This window comes from Mustela nivalis (assembly GCF_964662115.1).
Source record: "Mustela nivalis genome assembly, chromosome: 8".
In the NCBI taxonomy this organism is placed as follows: domain Eukaryota; kingdom Metazoa; phylum Chordata; class Mammalia; order Carnivora; family Mustelidae; genus Mustela; species Mustela nivalis.
This window is the reverse complement of record NC_139027.1, coordinates 117,667,240-117,694,132: the sequence shown is the minus strand read 5'-3', so window position 1 is coordinate 117,694,132 and position 26,893 is coordinate 117,667,240. Positions and strand designations below refer to the sequence as shown.

The following is a 26,893-nucleotide window of genomic DNA, read 5'->3' as shown; positions in this document are numbered from 1 at the left end:
TTCCCTCCCTCCCCTTCTGTCGCTCCCACCGCCTCCCATCTCAGAGCTGCTGGCCCCATGAGGTTGAATGAATTCTTCACGATCCATCTTTCCCTGGAGCTCTCGGAGCCCCCTGAGTGCTGCTACCCTCTCTCATGCCAGTGCCCAACACAGACGCCCAGTCACTGGAGTCACAGAGGCAGAAGACCCAAGCCCAGGGCCTGCCCCCAGGGGCACTGCCTGGTGGTCAGAGTGGTTCGTGATGGGGGTCATCGGGGAAGGGCCCCAGGGTGCTACAGGCCCAGAGGAGGCCCAGATTTTATCCAGGGACAGAGGTCAAGGCCAGATGGTCCAGGCTGTAAGTCAGCCAGGCTGGCCACAGTCCTTCCCCCCACCCCCCAATGCCACAGACTTGGCCTCCGTACCTGAGCCTCCACGTCAGTCAGCTTGCGGGTCTGGGCGGTGGTCTGGTTCAAGAGGCTGGTGCCTAGCTCCAGCATGGTGGCCGTCTGGTTCTGGACCATGTGCTGTTGGACTTGGGCCAGCTCTGACCTCAAGTTCATCTGGATGTACCTTTCTAGCTGTGGGGAGACCGTGGGCTGGTGTTATGTGTAGGGACTGGAGGAAGGCTCCCGTCCCTTCCTGTGCCTTCATGAAGGACATAGAGCAACGAGCACAGGCCTTTCTGTCAGGCCAGGCCACCATTACCTCTCACCTGGACTATTCCAGTAGCTTCCTCCCTGGCTTCTCTGCCTCTATCCTTGTCCCATGTACAATTCATCCTCTACTCAGCAGCCAGAGTGAACTTGTTAAACTTAAGTCAAATAAAATTCCTCCTTTGCTAGAAAGAAACCCTCCCAGGATTCCTATCTTAGAGGAAAAGCCAAATTCTTCCCTCCATGACCTAGCTTTCTGCTCCCACTCTGATTTCTTCTCCCAGTCCTCTCCCACACTCTGCTCCAGATGCACCGGCATCTGCCATATCCCTCCAACACAGCAAGCAGACACCTACCTCAGGGCCTTTGCACATACTGTTCCCTCTGCCTGGAAACTCCCTCCTCCCCACCTCCATCTAAATGGCTCACTCCCTCATGGCATTTCAGGTCTCTTCCTATCTCTTTTCACTCCTGGAGTTTATATTACATATTTATTGTCTGTCTTACCACTGGAATGTTAATTCCATGAAGACAGAGACTGGGTCTTACCCCTTTAGCTCTGTATCTAGCACAATCCTTTGTGCTTAGTGGATACTCAATACATACATGATCAATGAATCGATGGAAAAGGGGGAGCAGCAAGGGTGGGAGAATAGCCCCCAGTGTCATGCCTATTATAAGAGTTTGCAGGTCTGTCCACCCCGCTGGACTTTCTATTTTCCGGCCCCCTCCAACTGCCAGACAGACTGAACCGGACAGTCTCCAATGGTTCTCTCAGCTCGGATGTTCTGGGATCCCACGAACTAACATTCATATCTTTGACAGGGCTGTTCTCTTTCCCAAGGGCAGTTGAAACTTGTCTGGCATGAGACCAGGATCAAGTTGCAAAGGTGAACAGAGTGTTCTCAGGGATCTGCGCCTACAGGCAGAGAGCCGGTGCCCCTCCTCCACTCCCTCTCCATTCTGCACACACACTGGCTTCCAGCCATCACCCCCCCCCCACCTCAGCCCTGGCTCCTTCCCTTGCCCTCTTGCTCAGTCTTCCAGGAGGTCTGACAGACAAGGCAGCTCCCAGGGTCCCTGGGAAGACCAGCGCTCCCCAGGGAGAGGTGGTGACCTTGGCTGGGGGGGAGGGTGATGGGGTAGACTCTGGCTGTTTCCTCCTTGGTCTGTTCTCCCCTTTGCCATTTTTTTTTTCTTTTCCTTTTTAAAAGATTTATTTATTTTAGAGAGAGAGAGAGAACATGAGCGGGTGGGGGCAGAGGCAGAGGCAGAGGGAGGGAGCATCTCAAGTGGAGATTCTGTGCTCACTGCGGAGCCTGACATGGGGCTTAAAGTGGGGTTCCATCTCAGGACCTTGACATCACGATCTGAGTCAAAACCGACAGTCAGAGTTTAATGGATCGTGCTACCTGGGCACCCCTCCCTTCTTCTGTCTTAACAGTCTGTTCCTGTCCCTTCCTCCTACCCCTGTTTTTGAAGGAGGGCAACGTGCAAAGTCAGACCCTGGAGGGGGCGCATGTGCGTCGTGCCATATTGACTACAGCGGTGGTTCTCGAAGTGGGTACCCTGGGGCAGTGTCCTGGGAGCTTGTTAAAAATGCAGATTTCTACCTCCCGCCGTAGACCTCCTGAAACAGAAATTCTGGGGTGGTGCCCAGCCATGCAGGTGAATCTGATGCTCACTCAAGGGTGAGAACTCCCAGGGAGGCAGTCACAAAAGGGACCAAGGACTAGGGAGACTGGCCCATTGGAGCTTCTCAAGTCTTTGTCATGTGGGCCCTTCAGTCCTCTCCTGCACCATCAGCTCCCTGCCCCACTGTCCCAGCCGCTCCCATCTAAGAACAAATTCTTGACTCTGCAGTCCCTCCAGCTGTGCTGCAATTTCCTTGGTCCCCTCAAAGGCAAAACTTCTTCAACTTGCCTCCAGTTTCTCACCTGTATCCCCACCTTTGCCTCTAAAAACATTAACAGTATTATTTGGTGTATGGCCCGCATACAAAGAAGCATAAGGAACGATATAATGAGGTCTGTGTCTTTACCCCGTTCAAGAAAAAAAGTATAACCCATACTGGAGTGCTTGGGCGGCACAGCGGGCTGAGAAGCTGACCTGACTTTTGGTTTCAGCTCAGTGTGTGGTCTTGGGTCGTGAGACACCCCCAACCCCTGCATCAAGCTCTGCACTCAGCAGGAAGTCTGCTTCTCTTCTCTCCCTGCTCAGTCTCTCAAATCAATCAGTCTATATCACCTATATCTATATCTATATCTATCTATATCTATATCTATAACCCATCCTGTTGAATCCTGTGTCCTGCCTGCCTCCCCAGCCCTGGGAGCCCCTTCTCTCCTTAACTTGCCTTGTTGTTGTCTTCTCCTGAACAAGGGAGGCCCAGGGACCCTTCCATGTCCTCTTACTCGTCCCCTAGTAGCACTCAGGGCAGATGGCCACTCCCGAGTTCTGGAAGCACTTCCCAGATGCTCCTCCTATTTGTCCTTCCACTCGTGGTCACCCTTTCTCTGCCTCCTCTTCTACCAGGCTCCTACATGTCAGGGGGGCTCTTGGCCCAGTTCTGTGCCCTTGTCTCTCTGTACGTTCTCTCCCTAGGTCAGAGGTCCTCAGTGGGGACCTCAGGGTCTGCAGAAAGAATTCAGGGAGTCCATGACCTTGGGTGAGAAAAAACTCTTTTGTTTGCTAACCTGTAAGGAAAGTTTGGCATTGCCTTCTATTATGAGCATAGGCCACACACAGCATTATTAGCGGATCTTGCAACTTCATTACCAATAGAAATCACCAATATTTCCACACCATAGTGCAAGTGTTATAGAACCTTTAAAAAAAAAAATCTTTCATCTATTTATTTGAGAGAGAGAGAGTGAGCGAGCATGAGTGGTGGCAGGGGAGGCCCGAGGGAAAGGAAGAAGCAGGCTCTCCGCTAAGCCAGGAGCCCAATGCAGGACTCCATCCGAGATCATGACCTGAGCTGAAGGCAGATGCTTAACCGACAGAGCCACCCAGGCGCCCCCTTACAGCATCTTAAATACTGGTTTTACTCATCGTGACCTGAGAATGATGAACCTTCTCAAACCCACCCTGGGGACGGCTTTCCCACTAGAGCGCAGACTTGCTATATGCTGGTTTTGATGACAGCGGAGACAACATCGCTGGGTGGTCTTGGGCTTTTGTTTTACGCATTTAAAAGCGTTGCTCTGAAAACAGATTTACTAGCTTCACCCAGGACCAGAGGACAAAGTGTTCGGGGCCCCAAATGCATCAGGCCCCGCGCTGCAGGTGCTCCTGTTGGTCCTACGACTGTCAAGTGCTGACGGTGCCACCTCTGCCTCCCACCGCCCTTCTCCCCTCCACAGCCACCAACCTGACATCCTCACGTGGGCTTCCAACAAGCGTCTTCAGGCAAAAATATCCAACGTGGACCCCTTGGTTCCTCTGCGCTCACTGCCCTGTCTCTGCATCCCCACCGACTCTCCCTCACTCCCCCATCTTTCCCATCTCCGCAACTGGCCCCAAACAGAGACCTTATCCTTGATGCTTTTTATTTTTCTCATCTGCTGCGCTCCATCCCCCTAGGGAGTTCCTACCACTAAGATCCCAATGCCAGTTTTGAATCTGCTCTCTTCCCTGGGCCCTGGGCCAGGCTACTGCTGTCCCCCGGGGTTGGCTTCAGGTGCGCTGGACACCATGCCTCTGTCAGCTCCCTGGGATTGCTAATGTGTGGTTGCCGGGGTGCCCAGGGGGGATGGGGAGGCAGAGCTATAAGGAGGCTGCTCTTGCTCATTCTCAGGAGTCACAGACCTCCTGGAGCCTGGCTTAAAATGCAGAAAATGCAGACTCCCAGACCCTAAGCAGACAAATAGTAAGTGTGTTCAGGAGATGAGACTCATGTGCATCTCCCCCAAGCCTCTCATTTGCAGATGGACAAACTGAGGCCCAGAAGACTTGCCCAAGGTCACTGCCTGGTAGGCTAGGTTTCCCAACTCCTTGCCCAGGGTTCTTTTCAGGTCTGCAGAGCTGGGTTGGGGACTCAGGGTAGCTTAGGGGTCATCTCAAGTGACAGGAGTTCCCTAAGTACCCTCATTGGTCCCCCACTTGTCTTGTGGCTGTGAGTGGCTGGGTGGGACCCAGGCCACCCACAGCTGGGGCCCATCACCCAATTTGCCACACCCGCCCACCAGCATGGGTCCTGGGATGGGTAATTTGGGCCAGATGGACCCATTTTGGCCATGCTGGACTCTGGTGAGTAATGCTGGCCTGCTTGGTGGGGATTGGGTCTGGTCCAGGGTTCAGGCACAGGCTGGAAGGATGGGGGAAGGGTCCTAATGATGGAGCCAGCCTAGGATGAGATCTGCCAAAGTCCCCTCCCCACCCCCACCCCCAACCTTAGGATTGGACCTGCCTCTTCCCTGTCACCGTCATGCTGGCAGATTCTCAGGGTTGAGATGGAGGACAGGGGCCTTGACCTGTGATGATGACAGGTTCCTGTCCTCCATCTCTCCAGCCCACAAAGAGGCTGATCTCTGGCCTTGGGGCTACCAACCACCCCCCCCTTCGCCACGGGTTTTAGTTTGGCTCTACAACATTCCAACTGTGGGCCTATAGTAATTGAGGGCTACAATTCTCTGAGCCTCACTTTATTGATCTGTGACACGGGGACAGGAGCCCTTGCTCCTCGTTGGGTAGGGGGCAGCTGAAAAGGGCCTTGAAGGAAAGGAAAGGAGTTTAGACTCCAGGGGCTGGGTAAGGAAGGAAGGTATTCTGGACAGATCGCAGATGGGCATCCCCTCAAGCCTGCTTTTCTCCCACGTTATTTGTACAAAAAAAGTTTACAACTAGAGAATGGAGAAGCAACCGTCTACGGATAAGTAACTATCCTTGACTCCATCCAGGGAGCTAGTGATGTGCGCAAACAAAAAGAATGAACTACACAGAGTGAAGTAAGCCAGACTTAAAAGCCTACATATGGTAGGACTCCATTGATGTGACTTCTGGAAAAGTCGGAATCCATGGTGTTGTCAGGAACGGGAGTCTGGGGTTGGGAATTGACTGCAAAAGGTCATAGAAATTTCTGAGGTGTTGGCAGTATTCTGTGTCATGATTGTGGTTGTGGTTGCATGTCTGTAAACATTCGTCATACTCATGAAACCATATGTTAGACGGGTGTGCCTCACCTTGTGTCTACACCTCGGTAAAAAACAAACCCACTGAAACAAGATTCTAGAAAATGTCCCATATGAAAGCAAGTATTACAATGATAAATACAGTTTTTCAAACGAATCCCTCTGAGTGCTATTATGTATTCACTCAGGAATTTCTTGAGCACCTATTGTGTGCTCGGCCCTGTGCGAGGGACTAGGAAATCAGGAATGAACAAAATTGGCAACAAAATTCTGATTCCAGCCCACGGTCCCTAAGTCATCGGTTAAATTCCAGTAGTGACCAGTGCGCTGAAGGAGATGAGCCAGGGCAGTGAGTGAGGTCAGGGTAGAGCTTGGCTGGAATGGCAGGAAACCCCTCACTGGAGCTGAGAGGCTTGCCCACTGTGCCAGGTTCAGGAGGAAGGGAGTTCTAGACAGAGGGAAAGGCAAAGGCACAAGCCCTGAGGTGTGAGTGCATCTCGCATGTTCGAGAATCAGAAAGAAGGTCAGTGACGGTGACCTGGCCTGCCTGTCTCTTCCTTGGAAAACGGTGCCCGAGGTTCATATTTGGGGAAAGCATTTTGTCAATGACAGATAAAATCCAATGAGGAAAGAGTAGTTAGTTCTTTGTATCTGATGACCCTGGGTTCGAATCAAAGCTCTCAACCTAGAGGCGGTGTGACCTTGGGCAGGTGCCTCTACCTGGCTGGGCCTCTTCTCTAGAATGAGGGTAATCATGGCTCCTATCTCTGGGTTGTGGGGAGGAGGAGGATTCCTGACATGACCTACCTAAAGGGCTTGGGGTGTGGTTATATAACCAGCACAGGACAGATTCCAATATGGCTGTGTCATGGATGGCCAGCCAACTGTTAAAAAGATGGAGGCTGACCTTCATCGGAGGCTGGTCTAAAAAGAAGTCCCAGTTATACTCTTGAGGGAAATCAGCAAGATGCAGAACATTTCCCACAGTGGGCCTGCTAATCTCTAACTGAACCGAGCTCCACCCACAGTGAGGACTATGGGCCACAGATTGCTACTCTGGTGGTACTAATGCCCATGACTTTGTTACCGGGAGACATCCCAGACGTCCCTGTGTCTCACCACAGTGACTGCGGACATACAGGACATCCTGTTTACACGCATCATGACTGCAAAATGATGGAAAGTACTAGATTGTCAGATTTTGTTATTTACTGTATTAATACAGGAGCCATAGGGGTCAGTATTGCAAATCTGCTTAAAAAGTATTGGGATACCTGTCTCTCAAGGCAATGTGTTTCCTCTGTCAATCTATGCATTTAATTTTACATTTGAAAAAATCTGCTTCAGAGAGAGGGTCCAGAGCTTTGCCAGATGCCAGAGAGGCCCAGGGCACGGGGAAAGTGAACACAGATGTCCTCACTGGTGTTCCCTGACTGGAGCATGTGCCCCAGAGTGCATGTGGGGCTCGGCCCCCCTTAGCTTCTGGAGCCTCAGGGAGTGACTGGCAATTCGTAGCTCCACGGATGCTCGTTTATTTGAATGAATGAATGGATTGGACACCTCCCCTCCTGGAAGAATTGCCTTTGGAAGAAATACCACTGCGTGGCTCTGTGGGGCAGCCTCTGGGAAACAGAACAATGGCTAAGGACAGAATCGCACTTAAAAAAAAATTAAAAATTAAAATTAAATTAAATCCCTGCCCGAGCTACCTCACAGCTTGTCCCTTCTGGCCTTTGTGCCAGGAAGCCAGTAAGGGAGAGCCCACCGTCATGACCCCCACTGGCCAAAGCTGCTCTGGAATGAGCGACTGGGATCCCCCACAACCTTTGTGGGACCCCTTGGAAGTCAAGGCCATCTCTGTACGGTGTCTAGCTCTGAGTCACTGCGGGCGGGATCTTGTAGGAGGGTGTAGGACTGGCCCCCTGGGGTGGGAAGGACACTGGAAGAGAATGAGGCCTCGTAGCAACTCTTCCAGAGGCTGGTGAGGCTTCTAGTGTCAGAACTCTAGGCTCTGGGTGTGAATCCCACCTGCTCCACACACTGGCAATAGGAACTGAGTGGAATGTCTTCCGTCTGAGTCTCGATTTCCTTATCTGTCAGATGGGAAATGGGGGAACCAAGAAACCCGCTTTTGGGATTAGCATGAAGGCTAAACGAGACCCCTGGACAAAGAACCCAAGGGTGTCTGGCCCATAGCAGATGCTCCCTGCATCTCCCCTTAGGAGACTCTGGAACCTTCAACTTCCATTAACCGGACTTCTTTTCTACAGGCCTGGAGAAAGCCTCTGTTTATATCTAGCTTTGAGGCCTCCTGGCTGTGTGGTCTCTCAGAGTCTCAGTTTCCCCAGCTGTAAAATGGACACAGTAGTGGGGTCTATCACATGAGACTTGGGGGTGAGGGGAGGGTGCAGCGATCCCGTACCTGGCGCGTGCCAGGTGCACAGTGACTTTAGCTGTTACTGTTGTTGTCCTTGTGGGGGCTGGGCATTCCTCCACCTGCAGCACCCCAGGAAGGCTGGAGCCTCTGTCCTTATGGAGAACATATGTCTCAGCCTCTGGTCCTTCTGTCCTTTGCTGGTGGGACTTTGCCAGGAGTGAGAGTGGGGACAGGAGTTGGGGGCCCTTGGGGGATAGTTGTCCCGGTAACTCATTATGGCACCCCATGATTGCTGGTTGTGCTTGGGCACCTTAGAAATCGCCTCTCCTCCCCCTGCGTGGGGCCTCTGCTATTGACCCCATTTTATGGATGAGCAAATGAAGTCTCACTATCCTGAGGTCATCTGTCGAGCTAGCAGATCCTGGAGTCATCCCCAGATCTGCTGATTCTGGAAGCCAGGAGGTCAGGTCCGGCGGGCACAGGAGGTTTGGGGCAGGAGCTAAGCAAGTGGAAGCCGTGTCCCCCTCACCTGGTGCAGGAGTCGGGTGTAGCCCTCCTGCCAGGGAGCACCAAGGACAAGTGAGCCAGGCGAGCCCTGATGTTGGCTTCTGCCTGTCGCCCGAGTTTCTGGGTCCCCTGCTCAGGCTTATGCCTGAATCAGATCAAAAGAGAATCAGGGGCTTCCAAGAGCTGAGATGTCTGTTAAGGTACAGAAAGGCCAGGGATTCGCCCCAAAACAACCCCCGTGAAACTTCAGGGAGGCAGTGGGGAGCACGGTTTCTCGTCTCAGCTCCCCAGCTCTGAGCTACGTGACTTTGGCGAAATGATTTCATCTCTGAGCAAATGCCATCCTTCCCATGGCTCAGGCCCAAACTCTTTGAGCCCTTCTTCACTCCTCCTCCCCCAAGCCCACATCTGATCTGTGGTCCCTACTCTGCAATCATGTGCAGAAACTGACCACTTTCCCCAGTCCCACCACCTCTACCCGCACCCAGCCTCCATCATCTCCTGTGCGGCTTCCCAGCCTCGCCACCCCAAACTGCTGTTTGTGTCCCCCAGCCCCCAGTCTGTGCCCCACCCAGCAGCCAGAGAGAGCGCAGCACGCCTAAGCCGGGTCATAGCACCTTCTGCTCAAAAGCCTGCTGGGGGAGTCCCACGTTAATAGAGGAAACCATGCTTCTTTGCAAATTCCTTTCCAGGAGGAAAAAAAAAACAGGAAACAGGCAAAACTACCCCAAAGAGCAGGATCTGAACTGGGGCTGCATTGGAGGTGAGGGAGGGGGGAATTAGGGTCAAGCCAGCCAGGCTGAACCCAGGCCCAAGGTACAGGGTAGCGGGAGATGAGAGGCTGGCCTGGTGATAAAGAGGAAAGCAGCACCACCCCCACTCCCACCCCCACCAACCAGAGATCCGAGCCCAGGCAGGAGGGATATGGGAATCTGAAAGACCTGCAGGGACCACACAGCCAGCTCTATTTCCCATGTGGGGAAACCGAAGCCCTGATCAGGAAAGTACTTTATAGGAGGCTGCACACAGGAGCTAACGGCCCAAGGTAGCCAGACCATGAAAATCTGGAAGAACAGAACTTTGATATCTCTGTGTGTGTGTGTGTGTGTGTGTGTGTGTGTTTCAATTTAAATGTGTATTTTTATAATTTTAATTTTTTTTCTTTTTGGGTGGGGAATGGGTGATATGAGCACATTGTCAGAAGTCCAAGGACTCAAAGGACGAGGAAGGCTAACGCCTCTCGCAGCCCTGCCCTGGTTCCCCTCCCACAGGCCACTGAAGGACATGCGGGGCTCACTTCCAGGGAGACTCCATGTCCATGCTGGTGGCCCCAGCGAGCACGCTCACATCTCCCGCACTTTGGGCTCGTAAAGGTTCTGCACCCCCTTCTGCACCTGCCACTTCTCTCTGAAAACACGGTGTGGAGCCTGCATCCAGAGCCATCCAGACAGCCCTGCCTCACGGCTTTAACAGCTCACAGCCCTCTGTCCGCTGTCACCGCTATTTGTGCAACCGGTCCCCGACAGCTGCGGTCATCTCCAGGCTTTTGCCATCACGCCGGGGCTGCTAGGAGCATCCTTACCCACAGGTCACCTAGCTCTCCTGCACCGCTGTGTCAGGCATGAGGTCTTTGATGCAGAACTGCCAAGTCCAAGGGCATGGACACTTGTGATGTGAACAAACGGCCCTTGGCAGAGGTCCTGTCTGCGGTTTCCATACTCGTATCGGAGGAGGAGGGCCCTGGGGCTGCGGCAGGCGCCACAGGAGCTAGAGTGTTGCCCGACCGAGTCCTCCGGACACCAATCCACAGCCCCGAGCTCAGGAGCACCCTGTCAGCCTCCTTCTGACCCTCGGGTCTCCCCCCAAATGTCACCACTCCGGAGACAGGTTCCCTGGCTACCCCATCAAAGGTAAACACGGAGCCCCTCTCCCTCCTCCTCCCACTGCAGCCACCTGGTTTCTTCAGGGCACTCCACACATCTGAGATCACGGCCGGGATCTCCTAGCTGTCCGTTTTCTCCCCAGGAATACCAGCCCCAGGCATGCAGGACTGCCATGGTCACGGCCACATCCTCTAAGCTCAACACGTCCCAGGCCCCCGAGAGGCACTTAGTAAATATTTGTTGAAAGGACGAATAGTCGGTGTTATGTCAGGAGTGGCAGATTTCCACGGAATAATTGGCTGCTGGAAATCAGTTTGGAGACACCTGGAGAGAGGCGGACGGACAGGAGCAGAAACGCTGGCGAAGCTGCTGGGGCCTCCTCAACAGCTGGAGCTCGGGGAGGTCCCCAGCAAGGCAGGGAGCCAGCCGGGCTTGCCTTCAGGAGACACGTTCTAGAAATGACGTGACACTCATTCGTCTGTTCAACAGATTTGCTCAGATGTGGCGGGACCGGTGCATGGACCCTGGGGAGAGCGCAGAGACCAGAGCAGGCCTTTTTCCCGCTTGAAAGGTGAGCCGGGCTCTGCCCTGCAGCTAGGCACCTCGGAAGGCCGTCAGGTCTCCAAAGCACTAGGTGTGTGTGGGCCTGGCCTGGCCTCGAGGGCCCGACACATAGAGCCTCTCTCGTCCTTGGCTCTTTCATCATCCCCATTTTATAGGTGAGGAAAAGAAGCACGAGAAGATGAGCCCATCGCCCGTGTCACACAGCCTCTGAGCGGCAGAGGTGACTCAGAACTCGGGCCTGCAGCTGTGGAGAGCACAACCTTCACTGCTCAGGGGGCACCTGGAGGCAGCCAGACTCCAAGACTCCAGGCTCCAAGGGTCCCACCTCCTGGTATGTGCTCCAGGCGCTGTGCGTCCCTCACTGGGCCAGGACTGGCCACGATGACCATGGCACCTTGTAGAAATGTCTGAGTGAGGCTTTCTGCTTTGCACCCTTTTGGGCCTCTGGTTTGGGGGGGTGCTACTGGCCGCCTTGTCCTGAGGACCCGCCAGCAGCCTGACTACAGGAGTGGAGCCTCCCCACCCCCACCCCGTGGGCCGACACCCACCTACAAGCCCTGGGAATGGGCCGCCCAGAGCCTGGTCCTCCAGCTCCAGGGGTGCCTCCAGAGGACCCCAGCCCCAGCTGGCATGAGTACAGCGCATGAAGAAAACCCGTGTCAGAGCTACCTTGTCAAGCTGCGCCTGAATTCCAGACTCTCAGAGACCGAGGGATGGTAACTGTGTTTGTTTCTTTTAAGCTGTGACATTTTGGAGGGGAATGTGTTGTGCCACAGTTGTGAAGGAACGCGCTACTTTTGCTGTGGTTGCCAGAGTCAGACCCTCTTGTTCCCAGGTGCTCCCCCTACCAGGCTGAGTGCGTCACACCCCTGCCCCATTGTCTCATTGCCTCATGACTCAGTTTCCTCATTTTTGCAACAAGGCTGACTTTGTGGCTCTGAGCCTGATGGCCAAGGGTTGGCCCTTCCTCCTCTGCCTTGCTCCAGCCCCCTCCTTTTCCCCTGGGGGCCCACACAGACCCTGACCCTGCAGTTCTGAGCTGCCAGGACCGGCCCTCCTGGCTGCTTTCCCCTCCGTTGCTCTTCTTCTGGGCCAGGGCTCAGAGAGTGTAGAGCAAGTGGGCAGGGGGCCAGAGGTGGAGTATGTCAGGGACCAGTGGGCTGTTGTGGAGGGAGGCGCTGTTCCACCCAGCCCACGATTCCCGGCACAGGCCGGCCTTCTCCAAACTTCGCGCTGCAGCCCTGCGTCTAGCAGGGACCCGGAGCACCGAGTCGGGCACTGGTCCAGTCACAGTTTTGCCATTTCGTTTCTGTGCCAGTGATGGAGCTTCTCTGGGCCTCAGTGGCCTTGTCAGAAAATGAGGCTCATTGCTTCCATTTGGCAGACGGGCCAGTGGAATAAAGGCGGCTAGTGCTGGAATCTGTGCCCAACAGGGGCTGGGTTTCTTTCATCTTGTTCACTGGTATAGCCCGGGACCTAGTGCGGAGCCTGGCATGTGGAGGGGTTTATCAATATCTGTTGAATATTCGTGGCTGTCCCACTCTTGGAGCCTTAAGTCGAATGAGGTGCGTGTCTGTGTGTGTGTGTGTGTGTGTGTGTGTGTGTGTCTTTGGGCTGCCCAGTGTCTGTTCAAGCAAAGGAAGCTACAGGGAGAAGAGAAGGGGAGTGGGGAAGGGAGAGCAGGGGGAGGGGAGGCTAGGCCTACATTTGCTGTCTGAAGTTGGGGTGCTTCTCAGAAGATGGAAACAGGCTGCCGGGGCCATTGGCCTTCCAAGGCTCCACTCTCCTTTTGTAGCTGTCTGAGTCTCAACCTTGATCTTGGAAGGTTTGTCTAAAAGGGGGCCCATTAGATGAGTCCTCCTTATTCTCCCTTGTGCAGAGATTGAGAATTTAATGGGGAGAAAGTGAAGAAGCATGTTTCTCCTAATTGCTCACCTTGCTGCCACCTGGGGACCAGCTTCTACATAGGACGGGGTAGTGTGTCCATTTTGCTTCGCATACATAGTATGTGCTGGGCACTGTTCTAGCCACTGTGCTTATTAGATCTTTGTCCCCACTCTCTGTGCTATCATCCCATTTTACGGATGAGCCCCAGCGTGGTTAAGCAACTTATCCAAGGTCAGGCAGCTTGTCATGGGCAAACCCAGGCTGTCTGGGAGCAGATCGACCAGGTCACACTTCTGCAAAGTCTCCTTGACTGAAGTGATCATTTGGCAGCACCCCCCACCCCGCCTCCCAACCCAGCTCTACCTTGGGGAATCGAGCCAAGCAGGTTCTAGAAAGAGGGAGGCCTTGCTGGGGTATCTCACCATGTGGCCCCAGGCTTTCCTGCAGCAAAACTCTGGTGTGTGACTGTTCTTGTCTGATTCCCAGCAGCCTGGAGGAAAAGAGGGATTGCTCCCCCACTCGACAAAGGAATAAGCAGAGGCCTGGAGAGGCCGAGCAGTACCCACAGCTTGTACATTCAGATCTGAATCCAGTGGCTGAGCTCTTGCCACTCACCCATCTTGCATCTTTGGTGTCTGAGGCTGACCCTGAAAACAGGGTGATGGAGGAGGGATCAGGGAGGAGCAGGTCCAGAAGTCCGTAGCTCATTACAAAGCAACTTTGCAGAGCAACCCTCACTAGGCACAGGGCAGAAAAGTGCCCAGCACCCAAGATCCCTGACAGCAGGATCGGGACCAGGGGGGTGTGGTCTGGCCCCTGATGAGCACTCCAGTCTCAGCTTGACCACACGTCTCCTGGCTCTCTATGCTTTAGCCACAAGGAATTCTTTTCCCTTCCTCTAAATCACTTGTTCATTCCACCCCAGGGCCTTTGCACTGGCTATTCCCTGTGCCTGGAATGCTTATCCTTTCTCTTCCTCTTTCCTTTCCCTTCCTTTCTCCAGGTCTGTCCTTCCTCCTAGAGCCCTACCTCCATCAAGGTCGGGTCCCACGTTATCTACTCCTAGAACAGGTGAGGTCTTCCTCACAGCGTGTATCATGGTTGATCATTACACATGAGAAATTACTAGGTTGGTGTCTCTCCTGCTGCTGCAGAGGGGAGGGATTGAGTCTCCCTTGCTTACTGCGGGATCTGCATCCCCGGCACAGTGCCTAACAATGCAAGCTCTTAATAAACCTCTGTGGAAAGAGTTTCTAAATGTGGATTGAGTGGATGGAGAAGAACATTTTCGCCTGTGTGAAAGCGTGCCTGCACATGAGCCCAGAACTTAGTAACTGTAAGGACGCATTAATTTTTCATGAGGTTTGTGACATGCAGTGTGTCATGTTGCTATAGGGAAGGAGGGACAAGATGCCCTCAGCTAGGTGTCAGGAGCCCTGAGTTCTGATCTAACCCCTGTCACTGTCAGAGTGAGGATAGTTGAGTCACTCCCCATGCCCAGGGGCAGTGTCCCCATCTGTAAGATGGGGGGGCCTAGAGAGGCCATCCATGGTGTTTGCGTGTGAGGTCTGGACCCCACTTGGGTTCAAATCCACCTCTTTCCCTTCCTAGCTATGTGAACTCCCTGGGCCTCAGTGTCCCCTTAATTAAAGTAGATCGTGGGCGCCTGGGTGGCTCAGTCGTTAAGCGTCTGCCTTCAGCTCAGGTCATGATCCCAGGGTCCTAAGATCAAGCCCCAAGTCGGGCTCCCTGCTCAGCAGGAAGCCTGCTCTCCCTTTCCCAATCCCCCTGCTTGTGTTCTCTCTTTCGCTGTGTCTCTCCCTGTCAAATAAATAAAATATTAAAAAATATATATATATATGTAAAAAAAAAAATCAAAGGGGATTGTAACCATCCTCAGCATTGAGGATGTTGTGATGTTTAATGGATTGATCTTTGTGTCACACGATAGGCAGCCAGTGCCTGGCACAGAGGAAGTCTGTGGCCATCACACACCCCAGAAAGGAGGAGAAACTTCCCTGACAGCTGAAGCTGCATCAGGTTCGTGCCCGGACCTTGGCATGCGCTGGGCATCTGGGCCTCATGGTAAACCCAGACAGAAGCGTACCACCGCTCCCAGTTTACAGCTGGAAAGACTGAAGCTCAGGCCTTTCCCACATTTGCAGAGTTACACATCTCACAGCTGTGAGGTTGAGTGGACAAAAGTGAGTTGTAGAAAGATCTAGATCGTGCAACACTGTTTATAGAGGAAACAAATACTATACATTGGTTAGGGAGGGTGAGCCATGGGGTAAGAGATGACTGACACCGAATTCACAGTGACTCTCTCTGGTCGGAAGGAAGAGGGAGGGGCAGGAGCTGAGACGCATCGGGAAGCTTTTGCTTCTTAAGCTGGGTTGTGGGAACGAGAGCTTTATCTGATTTTTCTATCTTTTCGTACTTCTGAAACATTTCTGTGGATATTTAACAAGTAGAGAATACACTGAAAGGGTATTAACTGGGAGGTGACCAGGGAATTGGGATGACAGGTGATTATTTTTCCCTCTGTGTCCTACCCGGCCCTGCACATGTGTTAACTCATGCTCCCCCAATTCACAGATCAGGCAACTGAGGCACAGAAGGGGCAAAGTAATTGAGAACACGCAGCCAACAAGCAGTGGAGCATCTGGGGTTCAAACTGCGTGCGTGGGAGGGGAGGAGGCTCCAAGGTCCACACTCTGTCTGCCTCTGTGGGATTTAGTGTAGGCTCTGGCCAAGGATGGGGGATACCATGGTGTTCTGGGTCCCCTTGGCTTTCAAGAGCTGCTGAGGTTTGCTGAGATGCTTATCAAATCTTCTCTGGCACAGAGTCTTCCAGAAGCCCTCGGTGGTTGAGGGGCTCGTGAGGAAGGGAAAAATCTAGCAGCAGTGAGTTTCTCTCGGGTGACCAGGGTTCTCTCCGTTCTGCAGACCCCAGCTGGGTATCCGGGGACCAGGCCACAATGGACACGTCTGATTTATTAGCCAGGAAACTGGTCTTAGTGCCCAGAGTGTGGGTTCAGGCAGCAGACAGCTCGAGGGTTAGATCTGATCTCCTCCTTTCTGGCCATGTGACCTGGGGCAAGCCCCCGAACCTCTGGGTGCCTCATTTTCCTCATCTGTGAAGGGGCAAACAGTCTGGTTTCAGAGGCTCGCTGTGAGACTCCAACACAGGAACTCTCACGAGGGATGTAGGACGGTGTGTGGCACATGGTAAATGCTCCATGAACCCTGCGCTTGAATTCTGTTCTCTTTCCTTTGTCTTGTGTGCTCTCCAGGAGGCAGTGAGTGTTTTGATTTCCACTTTACAGGGACCAAGTGATGCTGGTGGCTTCCCCAGGGTCCCACAGCTGGTCAGTAGCCCCACTGGGACATGACCACCCCCACCCTCACCCCCCCACATCTGGGTCCATTCCAGACATTTCAGAGCTGACTCTGAGGTTAAGCAAACGCTCCAAGGCCAGAGGTGCAGACGTAGGGGCTGACCTGGGGCCTGTCTTCTCACATTTCCTGCCCTAGTTGACGATGGGGGGAGAGGGTCTGTGAGCCCAGCTTAGCTGTTGAGCCCCAGAGGAGAGAGCCAGAAAAGCAAGGCCCTGCCCCCATGGGATGGCCTGGCCCAGGAGCTTGAACAAATAAACCTGTCCTTCGCTAGGGGGAAGCTGCTTGGGGGGCTACTGCCCCTGTGGCGCCCTCGGTCATCCCTAGGCCAAGGGCATCTGTGCCAGCCATTTCTAGTTTCCCTTCTTGGGAAAATAGCCCCATTTCTCCAAGAAGCAGATGCTATTCTCTCTCCCCGCCCCCCCAGCCCCAAACTGCTTAGAAAGCAGCCAGCGGTGAGGTTAGGAAACCAAACCCCAAGACATTCTGTTCGGCAACTGAGACTCATTTCTTGTTTGGATAACCGAAGGCCGAAAATGCCAAGAATTTACGGGCAGCCTGGGGAGGCTGGGGCAGCTGGGAGTCCTGGGCCAGTTTGGGAGGGTCTTGGGCTGGGCCAGGAACCCACGCTGCGCTCTGCTGGATGTGCTTTTGACCCACATCCAGCCGGGCAGGGCTTTGCAAGCGCTGAGCTGAGGTCTGGAGCTCTTCTGAGGTTTGGCGTCAGGGATCTGGAGTGAGTAGCAGAAGCTGGGGCAGTGCCAGGTTGGGAGGCTGCTGTCCAGCCCCTCTTCCCTCCCCACTTGGCTTTGGGGTGCAGAGAGGGAAGAGAAAGAGGCCCCAGATGAGCGCCCTGGCTGAAGGGTGGACACTGGGCCATTGGCTTGTGGGTCCTGTGTGTTCTGGGGTGGACAGAGCCTGTGGACACCCAGGAAGGTAGAGATGGGAGGGCTGGCCCATCTAGGGGGGGAGGGAAGGAGGGTCTGAGAGAGAGGCAGGGAGAGACCAGTGGCAGAGACACACACAGAGATAGAGGCAATGTCAAGGCCAAGGTGAAGGTCTCAGGAGAGAGACCCCACGAGAGGCAAAGGACACAGAGATAAAAAGGGAGAGGCAGAGATACACGAAGAGGTGAGCAGAGAGGGCCCACTGTCACTGGGACCAGGGAGAGAGCAGAAGGCCCCATGGTTTGGGGGTCTGACATCTGCCCTGCCCCTGGGACTCCAGCAGCTCAGAGGAAGTTGGGCTGCCCTTGTGTCTGGCCTGGGTTTCCCTGCTCTCCTCATCTGTAGAATGGATCCTGCAACGGGAGAAGACAGAGTGGGGCACTTTCTGGCAGAGACTCGGGTCAGCTCAGGGAATGACAAGAACAAGAGGGACCCTTCCCTGAGCACCTGTTGCAGGCAGATGCTTTCCCAGTTCTGCTTCTCTTTGGCCCACATCAAACTCTCTTATCACACGGACGAGGCATGGAACGCAGGGCCAGCGCGAGGTTGCCCGGGCAGTGGACCCAGGAGGCCCCACCATGCTGCACAGCCTGCTGGGGAAGCCTGCCCACCCCCGCCCCCTCTGGCTCTGTCCACTCACCCCCTCAACATTCCTGGCTGCAGCTTTCCACCCACATGAGAGGGTGGAGCAGAGCCAGGAGCTGATGCGCAACGGACCCAGACCACCGAGAGAAGACTCCAGACGTGAGTCATTAGGGCAGAGGCGGTCCAGAGGGAGGGGGGAGGAGGAGGAGAAGAATAGAGGTGGAGAAAGGGGAGAAGAGTAGAAGGAAGAAACGGAGGGGAGTGAGGAAAGGGGAGAGGGAGTAGCCCCCCACCCCATGCACCCCAGCACAGGCAGGAGGACACCAGCCAGCTGGCGGGTGTGCTGGGAGAAGGGAGTGAGTGTCAGGGATTTGGGAATTCTAAGGCACTACGGAACACCCCCGCCCCCCCATACCATCTTTCGGATCTTGCCTCACCCACCTCCCTGGCACCCTCCAGAGTCAGGAGAAAGGACCTGGAGTTTGGAGTAAGACTGCAGGCTTGCTGTCACTGCAGGTGCCTCCCGGAAGTCCCCTTTCCCTGTTTCCTCACCTGTGTACTGGGCGGGTGGGGGGGGGGGTGGGCAGGGGACAGGGGCTGGAGTCGGAGGCATGGGCCAAGCAGGTGCTGGCCACTGACAACTGGCAGCAGGGAGGTTCTCTTCTACGTCCACCCTGATGATTGGAATCTTTTTTTTTTTTTTAAGATTTTATTTATTTATTTAACAGAGAGAGATCACAAGTGGGCAGAGAGGCAGGCAGAGAGAGAGAGAGAGGAGGAAGCAGGTTCCCCGCTAAGCAGAGAGCCCGATGCCAGACTTGATCTCAGGACTCTGAGATCATGACCTGAGCTGAAGACAGAGCCTTAACCCACTGAGCCACCCAAGCGCCCTGATGATTGGAATCTTGCCAAGAGCTTGATCTGGGGAGGCCAGACCTCTCTGCTCATCCCCCGGAATCCCTAATGGCGATGGTGGTGATGATGATGCTTCTACAACAGCATATTGTGAATCTCATTTTTTTTTTTTCTTCTCTGGGATGTTACCACAGAAACCAAGAAGAGGTCTTTGGGTTTCAAAGACTCTGAGATAGGCCCAGCCCAAAGGGCACGAAGGGGGCATTCAACCAAGAGCAAACACCTACTTGGACCCCAGCAGAGATCAGGCAGGACTGGGAAGCCCTAGAGGACACCAGCAGGGACGAGCGACATTGCCAGCCCCCAGGTGATTGGGCTCGGGCCCTTGGACTGACTTGTCCAAGGGCTGAGCCGCCCTCACCCAGCAGTGCCGGGCTCAAACTAGTGATGCGGCTGAATGAAGTAAGAGCCCATTGATCCTTCCTATCTGGCTGGGTCTTACGGAGCACATGCTCTGCCCGGAGGGCAGCGGGCTGAGAGCAGCGTGGGAGCCATCTCAGTGGTCCTCCCGGCCATCCCCCAGCATGTTGCCATTTGCTCCATTTTGCAGATGGGGAAACTGAGACTTGCTCATCCACAACCACGTGGCAAGTGTCAGACCAGGATGTGAACTCAGGTTGGCCTGACTCCAACACTGGCATTCTCTGCTCCATGGACATCTAGAGAAGACATTGCACTTCAGGCTGAAGAGGTGGCCCGGGGGGACCTCACCTGAGAGCCTCTGGTCTAAATTCATCCTTCGGCTCAGTCCATGTTGCCGAGCACCAGGTGCCCAGGGGAATCAAAGAGGGATGAGTGGGTGATGCTCGGAGTAGAGAAGCCAGTGGGGAGGTGACAAGGCCTGCGTGGGGTGGCAGCTGGGGAGATAGGACAATGAACCACAAGGAGAGAGGCCAAAGCCACAAGGCGGGTGGGACCTGCTGCCTGGGGACAGGTGGGCGTGAAGGACAGCCCAGAGCTGCAGAAGGCCTTAACAGAGACAGGTAGGCAGGAAGGGAAGAGCTGAGAGTCAGGCAGCTTCGGGGTTGAGGCACCATGACCTCTCAGAGGAGAGACACCTGTGGGGTCACGGTCATGGATTTGGGGCTCAGGAGACTATCAGATGCCAATTCTGTGTCATCAGGGGGAATGTGGGAGACAGTGCCACAGGAGTGCTGGGGGCAGCCTTGGGGACGGTGTCATGAAGTGTGAGAGGAAAGGAAGAGCAGGGACAGAGTCCTGGGCAACACTAGCATTTCGGGGGGTGGGGGAGGGGGCCCGAAGCGACTGGAGGGACTCAGGGATGTTCATGCATCCGTGCGTTCGTTCACTCCGCAGACATGTAAGGAGCACCTGCTCTGCCAGGCGCTGTGCCAGGCTCTGGGCACTCAGTCATGAACAAAGCAGCTATGATCCTTGCTCTTCTGGAGCACAAAGACCCACAGAAGTGCTTTAAGAATGGGTAGTGGGACGTGCAAAGACAGAAAACCAAAGTCAGGTTGAGAGGATGCAGAAACGGAGGCAGGGCGGCTGTTTTAAATGGAGCAGACAGGGAGAGCCTCCCTATGGAGGTGACATTTAAGCAGAGACCTGAGAGGGGCTGGGTGAGCCATGTGGGCATCTGGGAGAAGGGGTGTCCTAGGGACTAAGGATTTTTGCTTTCATTCCAAAGAGATGGGAGCTCCTAAGAGGGTTTTATGCAGAGGATGGACAGGATCTAACTTAGGCTCCCTCTGTCTGCTAAGAGAATGGACTGTGGGGAGCCAGGGTGGAAATAGGGAGCCCATGGTGGCTGCAGAGGGAGGGAAAGCAGTTGGGAGGTAGGTCAGGGGAGGCGTGTTTTGTGGCTGAGGACTTGCTGATGGAGACCGTTTCTGGAAGGATAGTCCTGGCCAGCAACATTATATTTGTCATGAGATCAAGTATGATGAAGATGGAGTCGTGGCCTTGGGATGTGGGAGGTGGCATGTGGGAGGTGACTTTTGGGGGAAGGAGTACATGGGAGGTGAGGAAATGGAGGCAGGTTGTGCGGATTTCTGAGAGCCAGGCCAGAAGTCCGAGAGGGTGGGGGCTGGGGAGGAGGCTTGTTTCCTCTACTCCTCCTCTGTCTTCTACTTCTACTTCTTTTTTTTTTTTCCTTCCTTTTTTTTTTTTTTTAAATGGATGATACTTAGATGGGATCAAACCCTGAGGGGAAGAATCAGCAGAGAGGGAGCACAGGAGGGGATAGTCGGCCTGGGGAAGTTCAGGGGCTGTAGGGGTTGGGGATGGGATCTGTATCCTAGGAAGGAACAGTGGCCTTGGCCCCTGAAGGAACCTCTTCCTTCTGAGCTGAAGAAAACTCCTGGGGACTAATGGATGCGTGGGTGAACGTGCAGGTGTGGGAGAGGCAGCTGACGGGTAGCTCTCCCTTTGTCCCCATCTTTCACTGAAGCAGGGCATCATTGTTCTGGTGAGAGGATGGGCGACAGTAAAGATGGAGGCTTGAGGAGGAGGTGAGGTTTGGAATGACCCTCATGGAACAGGAAACACACAGACTTCAAGGCTGCATGGAGCTCCCACTCCAGCAGGGGAGGGCAAGAACCTTCTCGAGGGGACCTTGGGGTAGGATTATGGCAGGCTGGCAATGTGGCAGAGTGGGGGGGGGGTGAGAGGGCAGGTAGGCAAGGGCCTATGGGGAGATGGTGAATGAGGGGACTGAGATCAGGGCAGGAGCAAGACAGGCGGTTAAGTGTGCGTGCCCGTAAGTGATATGCGAGTGTGTGCAAAGCAGGTTGGTTAGTCTCACGTAGGGCAGTCTCCCCACCTTGGGGACAGATAAACCCAGGTGTGCTCAAGGCAATTCTTTGGAAAACAGAGGAAACCGTCAGAACTTCAATTGAAATGATGATTTCGTAGGTCACCTTTTTGAAAATGGAGGGTTCCTTTTCATTTTATTCCCTGTACTTGCATTAATATGGGTACATGTGCAAAAATTGTTAACTAAATGTGCATGGACACTCTTTGGTGATTGGGTGCACGATCTGAACAGTTTGGAAAGCAAGGAGTGAGAAGGCACTGCTCCTTGGAGAAGTTCCCTGTCGGTTGCTGTGTGCTGTTTAATACACCCGAAGGCTCTAGAAGTCGGGCCACTTCCCTCCATCATATGTCGCTGCTCAGGCCATTCTCTGCACCTGCGGCCTGGGTCTCACTCTCTCCTTCCATTGCTCCTACTTAGGGCCTCCTGCAACCCGGCTTTGTTCATCTCTGTGCTCAGTGCCTTGTCGCAGGCCCACACACAATGGGAGCTCACTGTTTGCTGGAAGAATGAGAACAGAGAACTCTGGAGCGGTTCTGGCCTTGGGCCAGAGCAGCCCGGGGTGTCCTCAGCTCCTCATCAACAGGGCTGAGTGGCCCCCTGCAGAATAAAGCAGGATCTGCCCAGCCCCGTCCCGCTCCATCCAGGCCTCCATCTCTGCTTGCCTGGCAGCTGAGCAGCCCCCCTCCTTGGGCTCCCAGAATGCACCCTGCTCCCTGCAGCGTATTTTGTTCAGAACAAATCAGCTGTGTCTCCCCTGTTCCAAGGTCTGCACTGGCTCCTGCGAAGTTCAAGCAAGAGCCAAAGTCCTCCCAGTGCCCCCCGCCCCACCCCAAGGCACGACATGCTCTCCCTCTTTCCCTCACCTCTCTGATCAGCTCCAGCTCGAGCAGCAGAGCAGCCATCTCTTTCCTCCTTTGCTCCAGGTCCCCGCGGTTCCCCAGGCACCCTGACTGCATTCCCTTTGCACTCACAGCCTTTGCACCTGCTGGCCCCTTTGTAGCGAACGCCTTCCCAGCAGGTATCCGCATGTATCCGCATGGGCTGCTACATTATCTTACTTGTTCTCTGGGTTTAAACATCACCTCCTCTGAGAAGTCCTCTCAGATTATCTGACCTCAAATAGCCGCCCCGTCACTGCTCTCCCTCTTTCCGCCTTCATCTTGCTTCACCATCTGTCACCATCTGACATAGCTCTTTATGGCCCCCACCAGGCCAGCAGGGGTCATATTGTTCTGTGTACAGTTATATCCCTGGTACTTAGGATGGGCCAGGCCCCGGATCAGAGCTCAGTGGATTTTCCTCAGATAAGGGAATGAATGAGGGAGCCAGGTTTCCAGCTCTGAGCCTGCCTCGTTTTGCTGTGTGGCATCAGGGCCATCGCTGTCCCTCTCTGTTCCCCATTAGCCCAGTCTGTACAAATCAGAGACACGGGTCCGATCAGCCTGGCCTTTGCACTGGGGAAGGCTTCTGGGGAGGACCCCCCACCTATCCACCGGACAGGCCCCTGTGCCTCCCCACACCACGCCCCTGCAGGCCCAGCCCTTACCTTCTGCAACCACTGAGTGTTGTTCTCCAGCACCTTCTCCAGCTGTCGCACTCGCTGGGCAGGCCAGTCCCCTAGGTTCAGGGTGGCAGCTGGCGAGTCCCTCTGGAGGCTGTTGGAGCCCCCGAAAGGCTCCGGCTCCGGCGGGCAGGGCTCCGGCTCGGGCAGCACGAAGGTGTAGCTGCACTGGCCGTGCTGGACACGGTGTGCCCGGCGGCGCCCGCCTGCCTCCTGCCCCCTCCGCTGGGCCACGGTCACGGCGGCCACGACGAGGAGGAGGCCACCCAGCAGCATGGCCAGCCGGGAGAGCATCAGGAGAAGCGGCAAGGGCGAGGGCTGCGGGCTCAGAGCCCCCCCAGCGCTCCGCCTGCCCCCCGCCTTGCTCTGCACCCGGGATGTGCTGCCGTGGCCAGCCGCGGGCGGACAGGCCTGCCCCCGAGCCCTGCAGCGGCAAACCCCTGCTTGGCCGATCTCTGTCCAGGCGGCTATTTATACTTGCTCCAAATACCACAGCTGCTCGGCTTCCTCCCACCGCCCGTGCTCCCGCCCGCAGACACCCCCTCACCTCCAATCTTCCCCCTCTCCCTTCCTTCCTCCTCGCGCTCCTGCCCACGGCTGCCCTGTCCCCACACCGGCCCTGCTCCCCCGGCTTGGCCTGGACCCTGAGTTCTTTTATTATCCAGTGGAGGCTTGGCCTCCCTGTGAGAAAGAAAACAACACACACACACACACACACACACACACACACACACACACACACGCACCAAACCCCCAAAGCTGCCTGCTTCAGAAAACCAAGCCCAACTGAACCCTCTCTTCCTGTCTCTGTCTCTCTCTCTCTCTCTGTGTGTCTCTCCAAACTCCCCCCACCAAGGCTGGGATCTCAAGTTTCAGCTCCCCTTCCCCTTCCCGCTCCCCCGCACCTTCCCCCCTCTGATTCCATGTCAGCGCTTGGAACATGAGTGAAGTGACCCCAGAGAGAGCAAGAGGGGGCAGAGGGGTGAGGCTGGGGAGGAGGTGGTGAGTCCAAACTGTTCCTAGAGAAGGAGAAGATCCTTTCGAGGCCAGGGAAGTGGGTGCTTTAGCCAGGCCAGGGAAAGTGGGTGCTTTAGCCGGGAGCTGGCTCCAGCACTCCCTTCTCCCTTGGGGCCTGGGGAGATGTTGTGACCTAGGGTGGCTCTGGTTCAGCGGCTGGGACACTAATGAGAGGCTGTCCTGTCCTGGGGCAGATTGTTCTAGAACTGCCTTTGGCCGGAGTGGGGAAATGGATTGCAAAGAGAATAGCTTGGGGTAAAGAAGTATCTCTGCCAGCCCTGGAGCCAGAGGGGGCTGCCTCTAAATCCTTCTCTCCAGCCCCTGGCCCTTGAGTAGGCAGCTGAATTTCTCTGTGTCCCCATATCCTGCTTTGTCAGCAGGGCCACTCCCTTCTCTTACAGGATGAATGTATGTGAGTCCTCTGCCTGGAAACTGAGGAATGTTTGATTTACTCGCTTACCTGTTTACTGGTCTAAATCCTGGCGATGCCAGCTGTGTGACTTTGGGCAAGTCACTTAACCTCTCTGTGCCACTGTTTCCTCTTGGCGAACTGAGGAAAATAATACCACCCACTTCACAGAGTGTGAAAATTCAGTAAGTTGGAGCAGGGATGGCAGAGGTGAGCACTAAATAAATACTTTGTACGGCGGTGATCAGCGTCATAGTTACTGTGTATCTGTTCCCTGAGCTCTTGGGAATGTAAACCCCACGAGGGCAGGACTTATTTTGGGGGGACACGGTCACTGGGCAGGAGATGCCCAGGAGTGCTGGCTCCTCTCCTGGGTGTGCTGCCTTCTGTCTTCTTCTGCTGCTTTTCCCAGAGCTGGTGGGGGGTGGGGTGGGGAGTGCATCCAGCTGTTTGGTATTGTTTTTTTTTTTTCCCCTTTGTTTTCCCAAATCCTACAGAGTTTTGAATGGGGAAGCCTGCTTGGGGGCAGCAGGAACCAGGGGGCTCATCCGGCCAATTGAGAACTTTAAACCAGGTGTGTGGGGCTTTGGCAGGAAAAGGAAAGACAGCTGGTTATCAGCCACCAGCATTCGCTGAACTTCCTGTGTGCTCAGGACCCTGCTTGCCCACCTCTGCCTCAATTGTCTTGACTGTAAATGGGGTCATACCATCCCCGACCTTGTGAGGAAGAAGTGTGCTAACTCAAGTCAGGTGTCTGTCTTGGTGCCTGGCACAGATGAGCCCAGAGTAAGGGGCGACTCTCATGAGGATGTAATGATTAAGTCACATGGTATGAGCCCAAGGTTGTGTCATTATCATCCCCATTAACAGAGGAGAAACCCAAACCCAGAGCAGGAGGGTGATTCGCCCGAAGCCTGGAGACGGCTTGACCTGGAGCTGGGGCAGGAAGGGTCTGGAGCCCATCTCACTTCCTCCCACTTATCCCTCTGGGCAGTGCAGGAGCCTGGCCTCCACCTGTTCCCCGCCTACCTCCAGCCCACCTCCAGCCCCAGTCCCCTCCTCGGTGCACAGCAGGGAGCATCTATACCACCTCTGAGAGCATTGGAGCTCTCCCTTCCTCCCCACCCACAGACACCCAGGCCATGCATTTAATCTTAAAGAATGAATGTAATTTTCTTCCCAAGGTCCCATTATTATGTGAATGGCTCTCTGCACAGAAGAGGAAACGAGATTACCTGTTCATGGGAGAAATGTGGATAGGACCAAAAGAAGAGCTCTGGAAAGCTTGGGAAATGATGACCCTGGCAGCCTCAGCACCTTCATTTCAGCACCTCTTTCTCACCTCAGGGCCTTTGCACATGCTGCTTGCTCTGTCCAGAGCACTGCTGTCTGCCCATCCCCACCTTTCAGAAAGTGTTTCTGTTACTGTGGCTGTCAACCAATTACCCCAACACTTGGTGGCTTAAAACAAAAATAACCATTTCTTATCTCTCAGGGTTTCTGTGGGTCAGGAATTCAGGAGTAGCGCAGCCGGGCCATCAAGAGGTTGCAGTTGGATGGTGGCTGAATGATAGTCATCCCGAAGGCTTCTTCCATCACCTGTCAGCACCTCAGCCTTCCACCCGCTGCCCTGGCTCCCTCATGGTCTCCTTAGATGGTGTCTCCAGCACGCCAGCTTCAGGTTTTACAAGGTTTCTGAGGGCTACAAAGGTTCTTGTCTCCAAAGAGCCAGGTGGAAGTGATATAGTACTTCATGACCTAGGCTTGGAACTTCTGCCTCTGTCTGTTCATCAGGGTCTGCCCAGTTCAAGGCTGGGAACATGGACCCCACCTTTTGATGGAAGTCATTGTCCCAAGAAGAGCACACAGGACGGGAGTTACATTGACGTAGCCATCGCTGGGAAATGCTACAGGCAAGGGAACTGATGCATGCTCAGCCCGGGCCTGGAGCCCTGTTCCTGTCGTAGTTCAGAATCCCCTCTCATAGTCCCACCTTTTATTGTAACCCTCTTCAAGGTGTTAAGAGATGAATTACTTGTGTAATTACTCAGCTTTCTCTATTTGGCCCCAGCATTTGATATGTAGTATGTTCTCAATATCTGCCAATGAATGAATGAATGAGTGAATGAATGAATGAGTCTGTGAATGAATGAGTGAATGAATGAATGAGTAAATGAGTGAGTGAATGAGTGGATGAATGAGTGAGTGAGTGAATGCAGTGCTTGACCAAGGCTCTCCCAGATGGGCTGCTGTGGAGCAGAAGGCAGGGGCGGCACCAAAAGAGCAAGACCGGCTG

At 54.5% G+C, this 26,893-nt stretch overlaps 1 protein-coding gene across 2 annotated transcripts in view; it reads right to left on the bottom strand.

Annotated features, from left to right (window-relative positions):
- The window catches only part of ANGPT4 (angiopoietin 4), a 42,236-nt gene extending 18,232 nt beyond the window's left edge, over positions 1–24,004 (bottom strand). The window contains exons 1-2 of one of the 2 annotated variants that reach the window (XM_082745852.1): positions 23,157–24,004; positions 405–560 (exon numbers count right to left, since the gene is read on the bottom strand). In XM_082745852.1, the coding sequence (XP_082601978.1) occupies positions 405–560; positions 23,157–23,465 (465 nt within the window). In that variant the 5' untranslated portion in view covers positions 23,466–24,004. The remainder of the gene's footprint in view (positions 1–404; positions 561–23,156) is intronic. The other variant, XM_082745851.1, reaches the window with a different exon arrangement.
- Between the last annotated feature and the right edge of the window lie 2,889 nt (positions 24,005–26,893).